The 23,532-nt window shown below is 40.6% G+C and overlaps 1 protein-coding gene across 2 annotated transcripts; it reads left to right on the top strand.

The window, feature by feature from the left end:
* The first annotated feature begins 2,281 nt into the window (after positions 1–2,281).
* LOC142400026 (methylated-DNA--protein-cysteine methyltransferase-like) lies at positions 2,282–21,877 on the top strand. Of its 2 annotated transcripts, none has more exons than XM_075484589.1 (5): positions 2,282–2,363; positions 4,613–4,761; positions 13,533–13,693; positions 18,118–18,257; positions 21,116–21,877. In XM_075484589.1, the coding sequence occupies exons 1-5, from the start codon at positions 2,346–2,348 to the stop codon at positions 21,242–21,244; spliced, it is 597 nt and encodes a 198-aa protein (XP_075340704.1). In that variant the 5' UTR covers positions 2,282–2,345; the 3' UTR covers positions 21,245–21,877. The 2 variants fall into 2 exon arrangements, with proteins under 2 accessions (XP_075340704.1, XP_075340713.1); XM_075484598.1 differs by having other exon boundaries at positions 2,291–2,363; positions 4,616–4,761.
* The last annotated feature ends 1,655 nt before the right edge of the window (positions 21,878–23,532 follow it).

Raw genomic sequence — 23,532 nt, 5'->3', positions numbered from 1 at the left:
TTCTGATTAAAATGCATACTCACACACACCCCTGTGTGAGAGGATAGTGGCTGTTCAGTCTGTCAGGACGTTTCTGCTCTCCAAGAGAATATCTGATATCATAAATGACTTTAACTCCTCCCACGCCAACACAAGAGTGAGACTGCGAACACAGGAAAAGAGAGCAAGAGGCATGCAGGCTGTATATGATTGAGCTATGACAATCATGCATTACCGGATGGACAAAACTGCTAATAAACAATTTATGTCATTATGACAAAAAAGGTTAGGGTTGTTATTCTCACAAACATCTGGTGTCGTACACCAAAAGGAAGCTGTGAAACATATAAGTCTATCAACACCTCACACAAACAAAAATAGTGAGGGAAACTGAGCAGGAAAAGGAGCTCTTTGAGTCCGAAACAAAAGATATCAGTCCGGCTGCCAGCACAGACAGGGCACCACACCTTGGCAATGATACCACTCACAATCAAAGGAACAGTCGTCATCAATGGAGCCGTGTTTTTAAAGGATATCTTAAAAAGATTGAAAATATGTGTCATTATGGAAAACAATTGTGCCTGGAGCCTTTAGTATTCAAAGTTATATATCACTCACACGCACTTTAGGTTGTTTGCTTCATCACATAATGGCTCAAATATTTCCTGTTTTTAAATACATAACTTGCACAGTTTAGAAAAGATATATGACTTAAAAAATACAATGTAAAATGTGGAAGTCAGCCTTGATAATTAAAACTAACATATTTAAAAAAAAAAATAGATTGCAAAAAGAAGCTAAATTTGTCCCTCTATGAATATGCAATTAAACATTTCATTGGCATTTTTTTAAAATTAAATGCAATAAAACCAACACAATGCATCCATGTGTGACACATTCACATCATGGTTTGGCTACTGAATGCAGCATTAAAATGGTTTCAAACAGTATGGCTCAGAAGATCCAGCAGAGGGGGCTGCTTACTACAATCATATGCTGATTAATTGAGCTTGATTCTCCCCATGCTGCGAACATAAGTTGTCCCACACTGTAGGCTACATGTTGGTATGTGGGTAAAGGTTATGAGGCTTTATCTAAGTCACCTTTTACCACAGGTAGCCCTTCACATCATTTGTGATGAATGTTAAGAAAACAGTGATTTTCTGATTATCCCTCATCAAGCCTATATCAAACTAGGTTATGTTCATTTTTCTTAATAGTGCATGTTGCTCTCTAATTAGCTAATGAGAGACAAAAAGCAGGTTTAGAGCAGAAAAATGCAAATGACTCTTAGAAAATAGCACAAAAAAGTAAATGGCAAGGCTGAGAATCATCCTTCATTGAAATGTCAGAGATAAATGGCTCAAATGTCACATCAATTAAAACGGGGGACAGTTAGTAGTTCATTAAAGAGAGAGCCATATTGCACCGTCGGGTACCGTTGCCAACCCTTACTATCTGGGGCAGACTGGCAGCGGGTCCAGATGGCACGGAAATCCTCACAGATTTCAAAATGGTCTCTGCAGGGGTGGCGTTTTCTCCCCCCGCTCCCACCCTCACCGCTGAGATGGGTTGTGGGCCACAGGCCCATGCTGGCCTACACATTCCAAACGGAGGCGTGCAGAGAGCTGAGGGCTCCACAGAAAATTAAAAAAAATAAACCTGCAGAGGACAACAGACATTTAAAAAAAAAATACATGACTGATGCTACACATTTTGTTATAATGACTGAAATATATGCTTCAGATTAATCTAAGACTGCTCCAGGCAACAAAAGGCAACTCCCTCTCCTTTTGACAACATAAAACTCTAATAAAAGGATTGAGAAGTGCCCCATGTGTTGTTCATAATAACATGCTGACTTTATTAGTTGGTAATACATAAGATATTATTGGTTGTTGCAGTCACATAGGTGTCTTTTATCAACACACATTATGCCCGGGACCCTGAAGACCTTACTGAGAAGCTGTCACTTGAGATACAAAACTGGATAAATGTCTCAGCTATATAAGTGAAAAAATAACAGAGTTTGAAATTAATGTTCAAAACATGGATTATCGTATTTTTCCTGCTTTAAAAACATCAAGCAAATCAAATATCTAAATCACTTGCAATTCAAGTCTTCGGTGTACTGGGGACCCCCTACAGGACCCCAAATCCCAACTTGAAGCCTATTAGAGAACTCTTCTATTATGTCGATCCCTGGTAAGGGGAGGAGTGGAGACTTTCTATTGGCCAATTATAGAGCGAGAGCGGACTTTTGCCGATCGTAATTGGACGACTAAACCACGCTGCCCGGAGAAACAGGAAGAGTCATTTGTTTTGCAGAGGGAAGAAGATTGGGCATTGCACTGACACTGAGGGGGATGGAAAAGGTTTTATCTGTAAGCTACAACACTAATTAAGAGCGTTAAACTTACTCCAGGAAAGCTTCACTGTAATTACAGCCTCAAAACATCCCCGCATTTTAAAGCTTTCAAGGGCTATCTGTAAATTTAGCAAATGTCGGTCCTCGTGCGACCCTATACTTATCTTTTCGACATTTTACTTTAGCACTTCGCATTGAAGGTGTGTTTGAGGAGTTTCAGGGAAAATACCATTGCATGGGTAGCAGCAAATAGTCCTCTGTATTTCGGCATGAATTTCCTGAATATAAAAGAGCACATGTTGCATTTTCACACCTGCGCAGTCACTGAGCGCTTTCTACTCAATTAATCACGCAGGTTTGACCGGGAACTAGTCTAATGAGAAACGAGTCAAATGATTGACGAGCTCGAGAATGCTGCCAGCGATTTTTAACAACACAAGCTGCTTATTGTTTGTTGTTCCTCACCGTGAAGAGCCGGGTAAACATCAAACATTCAAGCATCCACTAAGTACACTCGTGAACTGCGCCGAAAACGAAACAGAATAAACACGATAGCATTATTTTTAATCAGCGCAGGCCATTAGCTAAGGCCATCATTGCCAAAGTCCATTATTCTATCTATGAGTCTATTACCAGCTTTCTAAATGGCAGACAGTGTGTTCAACGCTTATCCAAAGTGCACTGTACCATTGTTTGGCTCAGAAATTTCTCGCCTTTATTGTCAGTTCAGGCAAACCCCTGATGAATACAGTGAGAGCTGCAAGAGTAGAAACAAGAAAGTTGAAGCACACGCATTTGTGATCACATACCATGACAGATGTGGTGGTGTGCGTTTGTGATGGGGTGGAGGGGGATAATGGGTAATCTAAAAATAAAATGTATCCGGTATTAGAGGTTTTTTTTTATTTTTGTTTGGTTTTGGGATGTAGCTAGTGATTTTGTCTTAAGAAATGATGGACTGGTATCAGAAATTGGTTGAAAAGTATCCATCAAAAATGTTGGGAGTGAAAAAACTGACATCTCCCAATTGTTGTTTTTTTTTTTTTTACTGTATGACTAACAGTGCATAGCTCCCCAAAATTCAGTATACTATCTCTTAAGACAAAGAAAAACAAAGAAAACAATCAAATTTTGAGAAGGTAAAACCAGGGATTGACAATATGTCAAGAAAATAAAGGTAATTTTCACAGTTGTTGCTAGTTACAAGTAAAGATTAATTTCTCTATTGTTTGACTGATGATTGCAGATTAGATAGCTAGCCCAGAAGACTGCAGTGTTAAAAGTTTGGTTGCTGAGAAACAGAAAACCAACATATGAAAACTTTTTAAAATGTTCTATTATACAATGTCTGTATACTTTCAATTTACTACTCTTGGATATTTCTTTTGAGTCACATCTGCAAGCCTCCATTCATTAAACAGCTTTTTTTACAAATTTGAGATGTAAAAATAGATTAAGGAAATTATTAGAATAAAAAAAAAATGGCCAGTTGCATCTCCACAAAAGTCACAATTGATATGAATATTTAAGGATATTTGTGAGTATGGATAATATGTATTAGAAGATTTAAAATACGTTCGGTGTTGCAGTTTTACCCTTTATTCTTTTTAGATCAAGGTTCCGTGAAGTAAAGGTTTCCTTGGTTGAAACTCTTACAATCAATGTGACCTTTATTTATTATAACCCCCATCTCTCAAAAACTCACATATAACATAGTCAATCATCTCTCCTTCCCTCAAAGTAAAAATAAAAAAGGAACTGCTGTCTGGTTATTGCCAGTATCCATCTCAGTCGTCAGAAAAGCTGCACGTTTTTGCTGTTGTTAAGGGCTGGAAACCAGAATCCCATCGGAGCAGCACCCTAAGGAACAAATTTAATGCTAGAAAAACATCCCGGCCATCAACCAAAAATGACGGATTGAAAATAATGTCGAGCTATCTTGGGAATCCCCCACCAGACACGGGAACAGACTGCATTGTTTTTCTCATTTATGTGATATATAGAACAGAAAGAGGGGAAAAAATGGCCGATTTATTGGTTAGATAGGCGTATTCTTTCCCATGCACAAAAGAAATATTTGAGAGTAATGTAGGGATCAAGTCACATCATGACATTGTTTGGAGGCTAGGTGTTCAAATATGTAAGTCATCTTCTGTTGGTGGCACACTTGGTTTTCAATAGATCATTCAATGCAAATATGTGTGGGAAATAGTGAAAGTTGCCACATGAATATGTCAGTGAACAGTGTAATTTGTACTTCCTCAGCAGCGCAGCAAGATGAAGAAGCAGAGGGAGAGTCAGTGCACTCAGAAGACCATCTCATTGCTGAGCCCCCTGGGGACGATCCAAGTCAGTGGATGTGAGAATGGTGTGCACACCATCCAGATCCTAATGGATGTCGCACCTGCTGAAAGGTACTGTACAACAGCCGGGCTGGTGACGTGATAAACAAAGGTGTGAAATTTACAGGCAGACAGAATCCACTCCTGTGATGGAGTGCCACCATTCCTCATCGGAAGCAGGGCATTTTTGTAGATCCCACAAGAAATATCCTGGAGAAAGTTGGGCAAATATGAGCAGGCACTAGAAATATGAGGGGCACTAGAATACAGTTGGGCTTGAAATTAGATTTCTGATGGCATGTGGTTGTGATTCTTCCTGCAGTATATTTGAAATTTCAGAAAAATAACTTGTTTATTACCCTCAAGGGAGTTGATTAGAAGTGATGTCTAGGAGGTCAGCTAAGGCCACAGGGAGCATGGACTGTTCTCTCCTGTTTCTTTATGTTTCCTTCAAGTTGTAGGCAGTGGTTTAGAGTGTCAACTGACACTCAGAAATGTAATATGTGGTTGCATTGCATGGCCTGCCCATCCCTCAAAATTGTCAGAATGTAGATAGTCTTAGTGAAGCGACTGAAATTGATTAAAGGCAGTATTAATAAGTACTTTTTCCTTAGTTTTAAAGGTTCAGATCCTACGTCTCAGATTAGTTTTGATTAGATTGAAATTAAAAGTCCATGTATCCCAGATTCGCATTTGATAAACTTGAATGATTTGGGAAATTAAACCATTTCAAATGCAGTCGGATAAGAAGTTATCCTTTTCAAAATGTATGTTTAAATTCTAATTTATGGAAACCCATTAATGACCTTGTATATTATACCTCAACATGTGTTTCCTTCTTGACTGTCTGCTATTTCCTAAAATTCATCAAGCAGGAAAAACATTCCACTTGTTGTTAATGAGTTGAAGGGAGAAAATTAATAATATGGAATTTTGATTATGGAAGATGTCCTGTAACCATGCGCAAGCACCTTTCTCCCATCTCATCGCAAACAGGGTTTAATTTGTATGTTCAGGTTCAGTAGGAATATGCAAATGAATTTAATGATTCGCATCACTAGATCATTTCTCAGTTTAATATCACTTGCTATGTTGGTCACAAGTGGAGCTTCGATCACATCCCTTTCTGTATGTTCTCTAAGGTGTGAACAAGAAATCATTAGGAGAATGTTTAGATTTTATCTCGATCAGTTGAATATGCTTGTTATTGTCGCAGGACGCGGGAACTAGAGCCACCTCAGATATGTGGAGTAACTCAGAGTAAACAGGCATTAAGGGAGGCGAGATAAAGTGACAAAATACAGGCTTATCTTTGCAACGGGCTTTACATGTAGATCTCACAAAAGCCTGCCTGTAGCAGTAATAGTTCAGATCAGGCATTTTCATTGATTTATTTATGACATACTAAACAAGGCTCTTTCCAGCTTTGGATGTGGTGTGGCGCGGGCTTAAGAAGTCAGTGTGATAAATGATCTCTAAGAGCATATTTTGGATAAGAGAAGTAGATAATGTCCATGCATTAAAAAAAAAAAGGGAGACCTACAGCAGATATATGTGTGGCAACCACAGCTTTAGGCTTAAATTGACCTTTTACGTTTGCTTTAAGAGTTTTTTTCATTTTTTTTATTCTAGATTCACTATTTGTTGGTGTTGAGAAGCTTGAGCAGCAACAAAAAGCATTTGTGGCATTGATAGATAGTTATTGATAAATGCCATTATAGCGACGTAAACGCCCTTGAAGTATTGCTTACACACCATGACCGTCAGCTCTTTCTAATAGAAACGTCTCAAGCCCCTTTTGCTTCCTAACTGATCTTAGAAACATTTCCTGAAATCAACCTCCTCTGCCAGTCTAACGACAGCCCTGAAGGCACCATCAGATGAACAAATTCATTACATCTCAACAACCCCTGTTGGGGCCTTATGCACCAGCCTCCCTGTTAACAATTTTTTTTATTTTTTTTTTTTCCCCTCTTTAGTTTTAGTATTGCCTCAGCGTTCACAGAAAAAATGATATGCATTTTGTTTGTAGGAGATTACTGTTATCTGAAATATGACGGTTCTTGCCTCTTTCACATGGAGCACAGACACATAATACAGAGGAAATCGTAGAGCACTTTTTTATTAGGGTGAAAAATGAAAAAAAGGGCCGGACTCCTGCCCCGAGACATTTTGTGAGCATATTATTTTACAATGCTTTGATCAATTTGTCTGTCAAGCTGGCTGAGATGTGGGGGAGAGGGAAAAAAGCAATTTAGCTTGTGAGGTCCTCAATAGAAATGTACTGCTGGAGCCTGTGTATGACATGTTGCATTAGAACCTGAGTAGCCTTTATTGCCTGATAATGTCGCCAGGCAATGCTGATATCAATCACCCTTTAACAGCCAGTATGATGTGTTTTTATGAGAAGAAAAGAAAAATAATGCATGAAGCATTTCTTGGAAAATAATTAATTGAATTCTTGGCTGAGGGAGTTCTACTTTTAACGGCATAAAAAATGTTGTGTTTGAAAAACAGGCACAAAATGTGTCAGAGTCTAAAAATTGTTGCAAAAAAGCGCTTTGCATATGCTTCTATAGAAAATTGTAATTAATTTTACACGGATAAACACTCTGTCTCATTTGCATATAGATATAAACAATATATTTGTGCATCTGAATTCCCAGCACACCCAGGTCATGTGATCTGCCTAAAATCCTAAGTGGCTAAAACCAAAATTATCATTATACTTCCCAGGCCATAAATCCCCCTTTTTTTCTCTGACACAAAGCCTTTTAAATCTGTGTCTGATTTTTCACATTGCACATTGTTTTTAGTTAATGATTTTCATCTGTTTGTTGTTGCTGTGATAGCGGGGAAATGTACCATATGCTCCGGCAAAAGACAAATGATTAGCAAATGAAATTCTGGACAGCTGTCTGACTGAAAGCGTTTGGTTGATAGCATCCTGCTACCATAATTAGCTTAAGCTTTGGGTTAATTAACTTTCTACCTGGATATGCATAATAATAGCATTCTGCGGAAAGCCAAGGAGCTTCCAGTATATCAGCTGCAAAGGCTGGGTTTTTATTTTGCATTTCTGCAGCATATTTCAATTTCAAGAGGCGATTTAGCTCGGCTGCATCGTCAAGTATTGTAGATTTTACTCCCCAAGCCAGATAATTCTGAAACAATAGGGGCGTATTATGTGGCAGAAATGCCATTTCTGAATGTAATTAAAACGAATGAAAGCAATCACCAATTTTTAAATGCTTTTGTCTAGCATGAGGCCTACTTGTAAAAAAAAAAAAAAAATACCCATCAAGAAGAGAAAAGAGGCAAGAAAACCCCCAAGTCCTTATATAAGAGGCCTTTGAGACTGAAGTGAAGTACAACAGTAATTAGTCTTTTGTATGAATTTGCCGGCCATGGTCATGATTAGTTAAGCATATGAGAGGACCGCAGGTCTGCACTGCTCTTAAGGAGGAGGGTGTTAAAGTCTGTTTATCACCAGTTATCCTCACAGCTTTCCATTATCACTGACAAAACTGGATGGGGCCTGAGAACAGCCTAATTGTTCTTAGGTGGAGTGTTTTTGTGTCAAACCCGTCACCCTAGTCACATTGGCATTCATAAGCAGCCAGACATTTTCCATCTATCTAGCCCTAATACCCAAGCTGTCACAACAGCTTTTACACACTACCAATGCTAGTGTGAAATATCTGAGGTGATGCATTTATCGTTTTTCTCACACTCATGTAGTGTTGTGAATCAATGTCCTGGTTCACACTGAATAGCAGTATGGTAAATGCGCTCCCTTGTCGTGCCTGTTTACATGATGTGCTCACACGCCGGGAACGATGACAACAACTTATTTTCAGTCATAGTTTTTCACTCCCGTTCCTCGCCTGTTCTCTCTCTCTGGATCTTTCATCTTTATTTCAGTTTTTATTCATTAAAATAATTTTTTTGTCACATATAAATATATCTCAAGACGCACGTGTGTGCTGAATGAACTGCTTACATTAGTAGCTAAAATGCTTCGTCATTCAAACAGTTATCTGCTGAGATATTGAAGGAAATCATCAATAAAGCAAAGGGGAGACTATTTGACGTACTCCCTTTAGAAATGGCATGAATAATTCATTGTGTAATGATATTCAGATGATTTTTGTTCTATTTTTTACTACGGCTTTGGAATATTATTTTGCATGTTGTGAAGTGTAGTACTCAGCTGCGTATTCATTAAGGTGCTGCTCCCACTGGCCCTTGGACCCATCTGTGCTCTATGTTTATGCCTCTGTCTCTCGGGACTGTCCCAATCAGGCTGCATGTGCCATTTCCTCTGTAAACCAACACCTGTGTAACACACTACCTGTAAACCGCCCCACGCAGACGAGACACTGACATTCACTCAGATGAAAATCTGCAAATGTCGTGGTTTTAAAGCAGAACCTCCAGGGTGAGGCTGGAAGCCAAATGAGAGTTGCCTCTCGTTGTAGAGATGCAGCTAAAAGCAGCTCCTGCAATTTTTTTTTCCTTCCCTGCTGTCGACTGGGAAGTTTTTCTGGCATGAGGGCTGTGCTAGTTTGTTTTAGAACTTGATTGGATTCTATATCTGCAACATGCAGAAGTGTACAGTGTGTGACATACTAAGGCAATATGCAGAGAGATGATTCGACTCTGACATCTTGGAGAGGAGTACGAGTCAATTATGCCCAAGTGTTGTTCTTGCTTATCTTCCTGCGGCACCAAACAAGGATTTAGTCAAGGATTTAGGGGTGAGGGGGTGGTGGTGGGGATCATGGTAAGCGGTTCACAACAAAACACTCAAAACTCTTGGGAGCGGGCACTGATTTAAAAATAAATTACAGAAGACGAAGCGCTAACACTCAAGGGCCCTCAGCAGTGCTGGCGTACACAGGTGAAGATTAGCCTCCTCGCTAATCAGAGGAACAAGGCAGTAATTTGCTCTGAACACAGACAGTAATTAGGACTTGGTGACACTGGATTCCCATAATGCCTTTGTGCTTGACGTGGTCAAATTTTGACAGAGGCTATCCATGCGGGGTCACTGTCCCCTCAGTCTCTTGGCCCTCTTCAGTTGAGGCTCTAAAAGGTCCCTGCAGTTACAGGGGATCCCTAATGTACTTTGTGCCTCCCTCACTGGCTCCTTACCATTCGGGTAATTGGAATCTCTTACTGTGGCACTTGAGAATAGAGGCTAAAAACGTTATTTAAAACTGCTCAGTAGTCTATTGTAGATAAACATTGCAGCGTTGACTTAGGGTGTGGATACACTACATAATGGAGTAAGAGTAAAGGCTTTAGTAATACATGCCTTCACTGACTCCTGTGGCTAGCCAGTTGGGAGAAGACCTAATTGTTGTGTGCTTTGTTGTCTACTCTGCAGTATTTTACCACTACCTTTATGCGCTGGATTGAGCGCTGCAGCCTCTTTGGTGGACATTTGCTAATAAGACCTGCTGAATATCTGGAGAGCAGTTTATCCGCTCCAGTTGTTTTTATTTTGAAACAGCGGAGCACAAAACCTGCACCCTCACAACCGAAGAGGAAGCATTCCTTACAGCTTATCACTCTAAAAGCTCTTGACTTTAGTGCTGCAGTGGATAGATACGCATCTGAATGATGTTCAAATGGTTGAACGCGCTGCATTGAGCAAGTGGCTTACAATTGTATCACAGCCTTTTGCTCAGAGACCATCAGGATCTTGACATTCATAGAGACATGCTGTATTTTTTTCCCTTTTTAGACAGTCATTTTAGGCTTTTTTCATGCTCTCTTGAGTCTTTGACGTCTCCGAGTTAAGTATCTGCAGCTATAAGGCTGAGGAAAATATTGGACTTCTCTTGGCCTTTTCTATTTCATTCTCTGACCCGCCATGTTACCCATGATCGGTGAAGGAGAACTCTGGCAGGCTGTGTCAAAAGTGACAGCCGATCGAGTCAGGATGAGCGCCATCACGCTTCACAGGATGGAGGCTTGAGTTCTGAGTTTTTCCCCTTTTTGTGCAATATACCATTACACCCTTCGCCAGATTCCTTTCAATTAGATCCAGTGGTTAACCTGTTTCATTCTTACGTCTGCAGCTGATAGAAAAAGTCTTACTGAAGTCTTGTGCAACTAGAGATACCAAATGCTCTAAAGGAAATTGTCAAATTTAATACTTTTCTTCTTTTTTTTTGCCTTTGTCTCCTTTGATTGTTTCTTCCAGGATGAATGAAATAACCTCCAACATTATATAAATTCTCAATTCATTCTTTATATTAGAGTTGGAAAATAGGTAGAACTCCAAATGACTCCCACTTTACGCAACAATGATTTATGGTAATTGGAAATTGATTGTGACAGGAGCACAGTATTAGAAATTTTCTCAAATCACTATCTTGCATCAGGGGAAATATTCTTTTAAGTGCAGCAGATCCTTGGCTAGTTTGGAATTAGTTTCTTATTTCCTTACCTGTGATGAAATAGTAAATGGCTGAAGGACATTGAAACTGTATGATTTATGCACTCACAAGATAATAAAAGAATGATTCTGCTTTAACCTAGTTTGAATTGTTTATTCAAACTAAAACATACTTTTTAAAGTACTCTTTATAATCACTACCAATTATGATTCTTGATTTTCATACAGGACATGGCAGTTACTTTAGGACAATATATAGATTATTCCTCCTTTGAGGGTTTCTTTGTAATTAGTCCGACATTTATTGCACATCTCTAATCTCTCAATTGAAGGGCAAGCTTTCAAATGTGCCAGTCTGGACTCCATAAAGAACATATGACGCTGCTGGATTTCTGACTCACTGAAGCGGCTGGAAATGTTGCAGGAGCTACATCTCCACTGCCCGCATGCTCTTTAAAAACGATCCCCCATTGCACCAAGAGGTGACAGACTTCAGCTCCTCTTATGTTGTTCCCCTTTTATTTATTTATTTATTTATTTATTTATTTATTTATTTATTTTTTGCTGTTGTTTACCAGCCACAACATGTACTGCATTGCATTAACTTTTACTACTGTCAATGTTGAATCGCACAGACACCTTTTAAAGCCGGCTCATCCGCCGACGAAAGGGTGAGCAAAATTAGCCATGGTGACAAGTCTGAAGTGCGAGCAGGAGGTCAAAGGTGCCGAGCCTTAAGCAAAGGTGCACTAGCCTTTGTCCGGTAGATTGTAAGGGCCTGCGGGTCCAACAGGAACATTTCCACACACAATATCCCCGAGCTGTCAGTGTGCAGCGGCTGGAACATCCTCTCAGAGAGAAAGGGGGGGTGTGAAGGGGTAGAGGTGGTGGGAGGATGCGAGTTGGGAGTGGGGTGGGGGGTAGAAAGGGAACAGTGGCCTGAAGATCCTTGCTGAGAGAAAGAGAGGCCGGGTTGGGGAGGGGGGGGGTGGGGGTGGGGGGAGGGGGGGTGGGGCGGGGTGGATGGTGGGTAGGTGTCGGGGTGTAGGTGGTGGTGAGCCAAAAGAGCTGGAGTGGGAGGATAGAGAAATAGAGAGGAGGAAATGAGCAGGGAGAGCTGGGGGGACGGGGGAGGGGAGGGAGGGATGGAGAGGAGAGACAATGACAAGTAGGGGCTGGCTGGGCACTCACCCATGCCGACAGAGATTGCCATGAGCCATGGCCATTGTTTGAGCGGGTCTCAGCACAGAGCCCGCTGGTGGGTTTCCGAGTTTTCACCACTCAACTATAAACTGCTGTGTGGTTTATTTAGAAATGAGAGTATTTACACCTTTTACTGTATTTACACCCACTGTTAAACAGCACCCAGGAGATTTTCATCACACAGCCACAAACTAGCAGACAGAGCGGTTCTCTGAAAAGTGACCTGCTCAGTCATAACACTCCAGTAAACCTCAGCTTCACATGTCCAATATAAAACGTTGCTCAAACTGTGACCTGCAGAAGTGTAAAAACACTTTAGGGCCATGTTGTTACGGCAGCCAACAGAGACAGTCTGTGTGTTTAACAAAGTAAATGTCTATTATTAATATCATACAGGATAAGCCAATTTTGAAAAAAGGGGCACTTAAATGGTGATATTATTTATTTATAAGTCCTGTACACCAGTTAATGGAATTGGCGGCCTGCTTTAGAATCCACAACACAGCTTGAGGTCCACTTTGGAGTAATGCACATGCTAAGAGAGGACCTTCCCAGTAGGGTCTTTAGGTGTCAAATATGGGTCAGCCTACATGCATTGACCTGGGGGGTGGTCAGCAGCAGAGAGAAACTCAGCTGTTAAGTGATGCCAACTCAACCATCGGCAAATTCCTCCAAGCATCTACTCATTCTTAGATGTACATCCAAGAGCAGTGCTTTGCTGGCCAGAACTGCTCTGGCCCAAAAAAATCCATTTGTTCTTGTCATGAACTCTAAACTAAGCCCAAGCAAAGTTGAAGCTGTTTTAAAGGCTGCCCCCTCAACTTTTTCTGTATGCTTCTGAAAGCTCCGTTTTTTTCTCGTTTTTTTCAAGAAGAAAATGGTTTTACCGCCTCAGTAGCACAGTTACCTATAGTCTAACAGTGTATCATCATGTTGCATGCTTCATTGACGTCTTCTGTGTATCTACTTCCCATATTTTCTTGATTTGAGGTCTCTGATATTTGTTCCAGCCAAACAGCAGAAGCAACCTCGACTTGTATAACTTTCAATTTTAAACACGTCTCGATTAACAGCTTAAGTTACACTCTGCAAATGATGTCATCTTGCATCTGTGTCACATATTATTACACTCTTGTGACATATTTTAGCACTGTTCAACCAAGAAGTGGATATTATGATTGCTCCTCTGATCCCCATCTTACCTCCCCATCCTGCCTTACATCCCTCACAGGAGCAGCAAGGCCCCCCTGAGCTGTGTGGTCAACGATAGCCCGGCAGAAACGAGCCCCGAGTTGCAGCGCTGCGTTGAATGGCTCCAGGCGTACTTCAGTGAGCCGCAGACCGCTGGGAGTCTCCCGCTCCCTGCCTTTCACCACCCCGCCCTGCAAGGAGGTCTGTCATGGATAAATATTTGCAGAGCCATGACTGGGATCAGACTTTCACTCTTAATTGTCAGTTACATCACTTACACTCACTGGCTCACTGTGTTATAATGAAGTATTTTATGGCTGAGAGGGAGAGTGGAGGAAAAGTGGGTGGTGTGTGAGCGGCAGAGAGAGAACAGAACACAGAGCTGTAACTTGGTTCAGTAATCTGTGGCAGCTCTTACCACGCGTGTTAGTCTTGGCAAGCTTTTCCATGATTCTTGGCACATTCTTTGAAACTGATCGAATTCCACTCTTGACATTTTGAGACAGGAAGCTTTCTTTTTTCTTTTCTTTTCTTTTTTTTTTTCTAATGAGAACATGTGAATGGTTGTAAAGTTTGAATGGGCTTATTGTTGGCTTGACCAGTCACTTAGGGTGAGTAAAGTTAATGCACCCCAAAAATGGACAATTAGTGTCTTTTCAACTGGTAGTTGTGCTTGCACAGTGAATGATTGAGGGTGCTGAGGAAAAAACGGAGAGGAATTAATTCTCCCTTGTGTTTTGTTTTGAGGAAGCACAACAATACAGTAGAGCAGTCAGTATCCTGACAACTCATTTTTTTTTAAATCTTAGACATAAATCTATGCAATTTTCAAAACAATTACAGACAATTTCTTTATCACACTGAGATGCTCATTGCATTTTAACTTAAGGATGTTCAGATGAGCTCATTTAGACCCACAAGCACACCTACACAGAAAAAAAATAACTCTAATATATGCATTTAACAATTGTGCCTCCCTTCCCCTGCAATCAGGCCTTAGTTGCTCTCTAATTTCATGCAGATCTGCAGTGCTTGAGTGATGGCATTTTCAATGAGCAGGTACTCCATCGAGACCCTGTATACAGCTATGAGTCCCACGCTCCCGCAAAGGCAATGCAGAAATACATCAGGACCAATTACGATATCAACTTTCAGTGTGATTCCCTTCGCCACCAAGTGCTTGTGTACCAGCCCCAGGCTCTTTCAAATCGCATCTCATCTGAAGTCTTTGGGGTTTTAATTAAATTTCAGGATAGATGGAATTCTTCATTAGTACCTGATCTGAATAGGTGATTGTGCTGTGTTCCACCTCTTTCCCTCGCCTGTTGTTTTGGGGCTCCGTAAATACACGGTTTAGGCTTGGATTGCTCTCAGTAGTCAGAACCATAGGCCAAGCCAGTATAAAAATGTTAAATGTGAGCATCAGGAGTATTTGTCCTTTGAGGAGGGAAAATAGGAGGCTAGTTTTTGTTTGTTTGGTTGGTTTTTTTTCTTTCTTTCTTTCTTTCTTTCTTTTTTTTTTTTTTTGACTCATTGATTCACAAAAACGACTGATTAGATTTCGCCTTACCGCTGTACAAATTTCTCCACAATCGAGTCGTACAGTCGCTGCCTGTCTGGGAAAAAAAATACAAGTTTAATCAGGTCATTACAATCTGTGACAACCAACTTTTGTTTGCTCAGTTATCTTTGGGGACAACCTGAACGCGACAGCGCTCTTGCAGCACTTGTCATGTAATATTGAGTTGTGACCTTCACTTGAAGTGTTGCCATGTTTATTTACACATTTCTGACAAAACAAGCCACTTTTCATATTAGCTGTCACGACATACCTGAGAAACAGAGGTGACATGAAAGGAGAAGCGAGGCGCATTTTTCTGTTCTGTCTGACTGTCATGCACAACATCACACGCAAGTTTGGTCAACAGGGGTAAAGTAATGGTGAGAGCATGCGGGTTTTATGCTCAGTTAGCTTGTGTCTGTTTGTGTGTGTGTGTGTGTCTGCACTCGTATTTGCTCCCTCAGAAAAACACAGACGCCAACGTGGGTTCTTAAAACGATGCATATTCTTATCTCATTAATTATACATCCATATGTAACAGACGAGAGGATCTTAGTCTCGGTAAGCGGCGCAGGGAATGTGCGGGGAGGGGGCTGGGCAAAGGGGGGAAGGGCGCTCTTCAAAGCCCAAATGACTGTGTTCCTGCAGGAGCCTGAACCTCCCCCTGTGCACAGCGCAGGGCGAGATGAGACACTCACCAGGACTCGCCCCTGTAATGTGGAGAGGAATTAGGGAAATGAACGTTTTCAGAATATCGAATAATCAGAGAATCATCAGCACCCCGTCAGCCTTCAAAAGTATGGATCCCTTAAGACTCAAGAGACACTTTGACTGGGAGTCAAAGTCTTCCCTCCCATTAGACACAAAGGATAATGAGGTAGCTGCATTTCCACTATTGTCTTTTTATTCTCACAATCATGTAAGAGGTGACTGTCAGCTGGAGGTCGTCTCTCCAAATCTGTCATTAGTAAGGCTGATGGAAATCAGTTTATTGTTTTCTTTATTTGTCTTTGAAATTGCTTTCATAGACAAAATTATGAGCAAATCAATCATATATGTCAATATCCTCATAATCACTAGATTTGTTCGATTTTTCTTTGGGGTAAATCTATTTCAGCCTCTACAGCAGCCCTCTCACCTGGCCTCATGGCAGGTAATGACCTGTGACATAATTATGGGATGTCTGTAAACATGTAAGTGGTTCCCCTCAAGTTTTATTTAAACAATTGACATCTTTGCACCCCTATCTAAAGAGGGTCCTGACCCCAGACACACCGTATTAGGCTCTTTATGAAGTATGGGGCTAGGGGACTGCTCTCCAAATCATTGCTGGTCACCTTGAGCGACCCGCATGAAGTCTCTGTCACAGACACTGATGAGGGCAAAGTCCTTTAACCTCTATACTGGCACTTGAAAGCGCAGACACTTGTTTTTTTTTTTTTCTTTTTTTCCTTTTGTTAATCCAGAACCGCTGGAGATGTGAAAGCATTTGGGAGAAACAGCTGCCTGAGATTTGGAAGAGATGCAAACAGCGCCGTAGCTTGTTGCTCAGTCTGTTGGTGGGACACCGACTTTGGTTGCTTGTCGATAACATCTGCATCAACGGGGAATTGTCATCACCTCAGTGTGGGCAGGTTGTCATCCATCCGTCAGTGACAGAGCGATATCAAAATGCACCACACGCATCATGAGGCCAAAACTTAGCTTTAGGATGGAGGGTAATTCATAAAAGAGATTTTGGGGGTGTACCTTATCTCCTCATAACATTAAGGCTGTCTGCGTAAGAGCCCGTCCTCTCGTTGACAGCGTGATTATTACCTGAAAAATTATTAAACAGTACCTACGGGCCTTGTTGAAGACAAAGAACTCACATGGGTGTGCATCAATCAGATCTATCCCCTTTAGGTTTTACACTTATTCCCCCCAGTTTAGGCAAATTGCCTTGTTCGCGTGGCTTTGTGTAGCAGAGAGTGACTATAAGGTAGCGAGGGAGCCTGGGGAGCAAAGGATGTTCAGTCTGTAGAAGAGAGACAGGGGTGTGACATGTTTTCACACAATGCCAATTTAGAGGGATTTCACATAGATCACTTGTCATGTGCTCTCTTAGACCATATAAATGAGAGAGAATGGGAGATCACTAATTGAATTTTCATGACTGAGTACATGTATATACTAGAAGAATTTCACCCCCTTCTTGATAACGAGACTATTGTTCCCCGTCTTGTCCTCTGTGCAGAAAAAAAAAAAGTGTTTTTTGCTCGCTACACAAGCTCAGTGCATCAGTGTCTCAAGGTTTCGAGATGCTTCAAATACTTTTCTCTTCTCTTCTCTCCAGCTATCAGAGCTAGACAAACATGCCTCTCAGTCACTGCCTGGTAATCCAGAAAAAAGATAATGCTACTGCTAAAGTGCTAATGAAATCAAAGCTGTTAATGTGGTCGGTTAAGCTGCGGATGATTTGAAGAATTCCGCCATTTAAGTGAAGATGATATAATGAATCTACTCTGAATAGAAAGCAATTAAAAGGACAAATTGGTCTGATTAACCTCAAAGTCATCCCACTGCCACAAATGGTATGCAACATTCAAATTATTATTATTAAAAATCTGGAGCAGATTTGCAGTCTTTTTGGCCTCTCCTAATCCTTTTAAATGAAGGAGCGAACTTTTTTAATTTTAGCTCTGACCTTTCCAAAGCATAACCTAGATTTTTCTGCCATAGGAATAATTTTCTCACATCACCCTTTGTAGCATGTTAATATTGGTTCTAAGGTCAAATTGGGGGACTTCTTAGTATTTAGTTGTTTAATGAGTGTTGGAAAGAAAAGAAAAAAAAAGGGGGAGAGTAAGGATGGACATCAAATCATATGCACAACGTGCATTATATTAAGTTTAGTAAAGACTGTTGTATCGTCTCAAACTTTTGACTTCACTCCGAAAACACTAGAATATTAGTACAATTGATGTCTAAAGCGTCCTCGAGCTCTCGGTCGGCCGTCTGAGTGATTGATTAAATCTCTTTGTTGCTCTTTGTTTTTTTCTGTGTCCTCTGCTCTGCAACAAAGATGCGTTCACCAGCCGCGTGTTGCAGGTGCTTCTGAGGGATGTGAAGTTTGGAGAGACGGTCTCATACAAGCGCCTTGCCGAAATGGCGGGAAACCCCAAAGCAGTGCGGGCGGTGGGAGGGGCTATGAGGAGGAACCCGGTGAGTGTGGCTGACATTGATTGACAGGCGTCTGTCTTTACTTACTTTATTTCATCAGATACGGAGTAATTGTTTTTATAGTGAAGCTGCCTGTAGTCGAAAGATAATTGTAATTTTTTTTTCAATGGGTAGCGAACTGTTTCATAAGCTTTCTTTTTTTTTTTACACACTGTTACGTAACCTACAGTGTTGCATGTGGAGTTGCAATGAATAGTTAATTGCTAAGTGATCATTGGACAGAAAAACTGATATGCAACAATTTAGAAACTATTGATCAATTGAGTTTATTGTTTTTTTTTTACTATTGGTTGGAAAATTAAGGTTAAAGTGCTGCTTTAGGTGGATGTTTCTAGGTGATTATTTGAAAGAATTATCAGCAAATTAACTGAGAGTTGAAAATTAAGTGATAATTAAGTGATCGTATTAGTCTGATCAAATATTCTTAAATGTAGTTTTTATCATGAGAAACTACAGGTCACTTAGAATAGATTTAGATGCATTTAGTCATATTTCATCATGTAGAATAAATTAAAAGGAATATAGTCCTTATTAGTAGTAAATTTAAACAAATGTGATCCTATATAGCTGAAAATAAACACTGAAACAATCATTTTAGGTGGTTTTTCCAGCGTTATCTTTTTTCCTTTTTGATAAAATGTAAAATACGATGATATATAACTGATTTTCAGCCCTGATTTGTTCTTCCGTTTTTTTTTTTGTTTTTTTTAAGGAAGCATTACCTGCAGACAACCAGCTGTGTATACCACCAGAGTTTTGTAATGAAATACATTTTATAAGCATTTTCCGCATTGCAGGATATGTAATCTTAACTGTAGGTGTGATCCAACACGCGCTTGGTGAAATCAACGCCTCCCTCTGAGAACAGCAGAGGAGTAAAATTCTACCTACATCAAGATTTTAAGCCCACACTTTTTCTGCCTGTCCTCTTATGTCTTTACTGTAGACGTTCGCAGCAAATCTCAGGTTCTTGTAGGAAACCTGATCTGCATCATTTTGCCCATGAATCCACTGTGTACAAAATGGAGGGCTAGAGGGCAAGTGGTGTGTCTCCTTTTGATCAAACTCTTTGATCAAAGCCTGTTTAACTCTGCCCATGTAGTGCTGTGGGCACCACCGGTGTGCTCAGCAAAGGCAGAGAGCACTTCTCGTACAGAGGTGCAGCCTGTGAGAAAATCTTCCTCATATGTGATATGAAATAGTATGTATACATTCTCATCTCAGTGCTGTGTTGTTCCTCTGATGCTGTTTTGTGACTCCACTTACAAGAAAAATTCATTTATAATGGAAGTAATTAATTAAGGTCAGGAAAAACACACAAATAAACCATGGCAATTGAATTTCTGGGATTTTTATTCAATGCACTTTATTCTCAGTATGCTTGATACATTGCATTAGCCAGTGGCAATGCTGCTAGATGGCTGTATAATACTTCTCAGTCTCATGTTTTACAGACATTTCTTTCCTTTCGTCAGGGAGCCTGGGAGCCTGAGCCCTCAGCTCCTGATTCAGATCCAGAGTCAGATTGTCAGTGTCAATTACTTGTCAGTAGCACTGCTCCACTCAGGCTTCAGCTGTGAAAAGCTCAGTGTGCTCAATCGATCCTCGCCTCTCTGTGGCACTTCTTCTTCACCAGGATTTGAGTATTGATAAGCCTGGTGTAGTGCTCTTTTCCCCCCCAAGTGAAGAGGCAGATCCGAAGGCCTTGAGGGTACCCTGCTCTCCCTCCAAACCCGGGGAACAGTATTGATCCGAATACACGAGCAGTATTTCTCTGTCTGCAAGGTTAATCTGGGGCTCGGAAAGTTTTATTGCTGTTGATATGGGAGCGGGTTTAATGATGGATTTGAAACTGAAACACGCTGCATGTCCAACTTTAATATGAAAGGCTGGAGGAGCAACCATCAATTCAGTGTACATCTCAGTTAAATTGGAGGGATACATTCAGGAATGGTTGCGATGTGTTCTGTTCAGCGTGAGAAGAACAAAATGAGGGCAACATCAAGAATATTTTAAAAGAATTAATTGTTGTGTTTCTCTCCAACCATTGCCACTCTTCTTGTTCTGAATTCACAATGATCGAAGTGTTTTAGGCTTGCTTGTTTAATCTTTCTCCAGCCATTTAGTTTACAAAGAACTCAGGACCCCCCTGGCAGTCGTCTGCAACAAGAGTAAACGCTCCACCGACTTCCTCTTTTTAATGATCACAGGGTTATCAGATCTTAATGTTGACACCCTCTCGATTGAATATTCATCCTGCTGGTGTTTTTGCCCATTAATTTTTGATTGCTTCTTTGCTTTTCACTATTAAAGAGTAAAAAACATTTATACCAAAAGACTGAGCCATCACCCCGAATGTGGATGTGTGCAGGATCAAACCAGACACATCTGGTGTGGCACTTTGTTTTCATGCGGTTCATGAAAATGAAAAGTGCAAAAAATTAAAAAGGAAATAAATAATAAATAGCAGTTGATTTTTTTTTTGTGCTTGTTGGTTACTTTTAAGTCACATTGTTTGTGAGGCGAATAAGAGATTCTTTCATACATAATTCATACATACTTTCGGTACCTTCCCAGTATTGTGTTGCTGTGACAGTAAATGTTAACCTGAGAGTAAGAAAAGTTCTAATCTGCATTTAAAACTTGCAGAACTGAAATGTGCTCTTCGCAGCCTACTGTCTTCATTTTTAAATGGAACCTTTAAATGTTTGTCAATTTAAAGAAATAGAGGTGCCTACTTTTAAAAGTTTGTTTGCATGTAAAAGTGTTGCGTTTTATTTGCAGAAATTGCATGTGTGCTTCCTCAGTTTGTCACCCCTCTCTCTGTCCGCCTGTGCCAGGTTCCTCTCCTCATTCCTTGTCACCGAGTAATTTCCAGCAGTGGACAGAGTGGGCCGTACATGAGCGGCAAGGGCGACCATCTCAAACAATGGCTGCTCACCCATGAGAGGCAGGGAGGGGAAGGCTAAAGCATGACAGAGCCCAAATGTCCTTCATTCAGTACACACACACACACACACGCAAGGCCAGGATTTATTTTTTTTTTGGCTTTTACTTAAGGAACACAAAACAGTGCCATAAAGTTAGGCGTTCTGGAACAACTGGAGTTATTTGTAAATATTCAGTTTTGTGCTTTCTTAAAATCTAAGAATAGAGGCCGTGCATAGTTAATGGAAAACAGAGTTGTTGCAGAATTAGAATGTGCAAAAATAACTTAAACAGAGAACAGTAGGAATTACAAACATACGCTCCCGTGGGTCTCCGTTGCGTTTGCCAGATAGTGCTGGAATGGTTTTTCTAAAGAATTGTTATTCCCTTAAAAATATGTCTTGTGCATTGTTGTTGTTGTTTTTTTCCTAAGCAGAATTAGTCTTTGTACCTCTCGTTGGTTTTTAATTTCCTGCCAAGTGAATGCTTTGTTCAACATCCAGTGATAAAGGCTCTGAATTTTATGGCTACAAAGCTTTGTAGTGAAGCATTTGTTTTGTCTTCATTTAGATCTCATTGTTTGCACTTGCCTTATAATCCACCTAGAGTGTAGATGTCTTATGTATAATATACTGTTCTCTTGTTACGTTAGACATGTTTAAATAAATCTCAAAATGACAAATCCTGGCTTTTCATCAATTTTACTGTTTGATTTAGACACCTATTTCACATAAAATCCACTCAGTTCAGCTCATGATTAATTATACTGTACGTCTTCTCTCCTTGCTGCAGCTCTGTATGAAAAAAAGCTCCTTCTTTTCTCTCCGAGTGGTGTTTTCCATTAGAGGGCAGTACAGAACGGGAAACAGAAATCAGCATTTCAACCTTGAATTCATCCTGCACATTTGATCTGTAATTTAAATGTTTGTTTGTTATTTTATTGTCATGACAATTCTGTTTCATCCCTTTGGGATAATTCATTTATTCTTAAAAAGACCATATGGCAACGGCAGCAGTCTTTGTGTGGGTTTAGAAATATTCAGTTGCTTTTACTGGATAAGTCCTAAACTTTTTTTTTTCTTTTTTCTTTATTTCTCTCACAGTGGTCTGTTGTTAAGGTGACAGTGTAGCTCTTTATCTTCTAAATCCTTAAATTCTTGATTCTTTTCGCTGTTTTCTGCAGCTCTGGAGTGACCCATACTTGCCCACAGTTATTCCTCTTCTTTTTTTAACCCAGGTAGCCTAATAATCCACTCTCCAAAAATAACCTCAGCTTTAACCTTTACAGAAACAGTTCAAGGGGCCTGCTCGCTGAATACATTTGAACTTTGCTGCATTCTTGAATTTCTTATGCGAGCAGCTCTCTGTGGCTGTCTTGCTGCGCTGCTGGACTCAGTTACTCTGCCATTGGAGCAGCATCGCAGCGTAAATGTTGAGGCAGCAGACAGGCAGATGAAGAATGAGACTCAGTCTGTGGTTTCACAGAGGGCTAATGATGCCTGTGGTGACTACAGGCTACAGTCAGCCCCCTAACGAAGGGAGCTGTGACACAGCCACAAGGGGTCCCATTTAAGCCAGGCGCACTCTGAAGTGCACTGTAAGCACCCTCCTTTTTTGCTTGTGGCCAAGTAAATTCTATGGAATGCAATGAATTTAGCAACCAGAGATTGTGATGTCTTTAGAGTTGTGCGGTTGATGTTAAAAGTCCAGCATCAAAGCATCAGGCTTGCTGCCTGTAATTGGCTGTGTTATCTGCATAGGTACCCAAAGAGCGCCTTAAAAAAGAAGAAAAATCACTGATTTAATGTCCCATTTTTTCTCCAATGTTCACAATATTTTTGTAGTAATTGCCATTAGTAGAAGTGTTGTGAATATTTCTGCATTATTTTGTTGTCTTTCCACTATGCAGACCACCTTTATATCATGCTGGCTCCGAGATAAAAAAGGAATTAGATTAAAAGAGGCTGAGACGATCTCATCATCCGCACTGTTAATCTCTGTGAAACCTTTAATTTTGGCCTAATATCTGCCTCCATTTCACAGAGAGACTACACGAGTGCGTGTTCGTGCATGCATGTGTGTTTGTGCATGTGAGAGCGTGAGCACGCGGGCCATGCATGTTGGTGTGCGCACATGTGTATGTCCATATGTGTGTGGGTGAAGTGGATGATATTGAGTCTGACTTCATAAATCACCCAGACACTGATAAACTCCCCATGCACCCACACACCGCTAATGGGCAACCCTTAAGGAGTGTGAGTGTCTCGTGCGGCGTTTGATTCAACATTTATTAACCCCCTCACACACGCCCTCTCTCACACACACGACA

Source organism: Odontesthes bonariensis, chromosome 2 (assembly GCF_027942865.1).
Source record: "Odontesthes bonariensis isolate fOdoBon6 chromosome 2, fOdoBon6.hap1, whole genome shotgun sequence".
NCBI lineage: Eukaryota > Metazoa > Chordata > Actinopteri > Atheriniformes > Atherinopsidae > Odontesthes > Odontesthes bonariensis.
This window is presented reverse-complemented; position numbering and strand designations above follow the sequence as displayed.

What these genes read in the sequence shown, in the direction of transcription:
- LOC142400026 (XM_075484589.1), top strand. An exon ending in GATGTCGCACCTGCTGAAAG is followed by an intron (nt 4,762 to 13,532) that starts GTACTGTACAAC and finishes CATCCCTCACAG; the next exon opens with GAGCAGCAAGGCCCCCCTGA. An exon ending in GGGCTATGAGGAGGAACCCG is followed by an intron (nt 18,258 to 21,115) that starts GTGAGTGTGGCT and finishes CGCCTGTGCCAG; the next exon opens with GTTCCTCTCCTCATTCCTTG.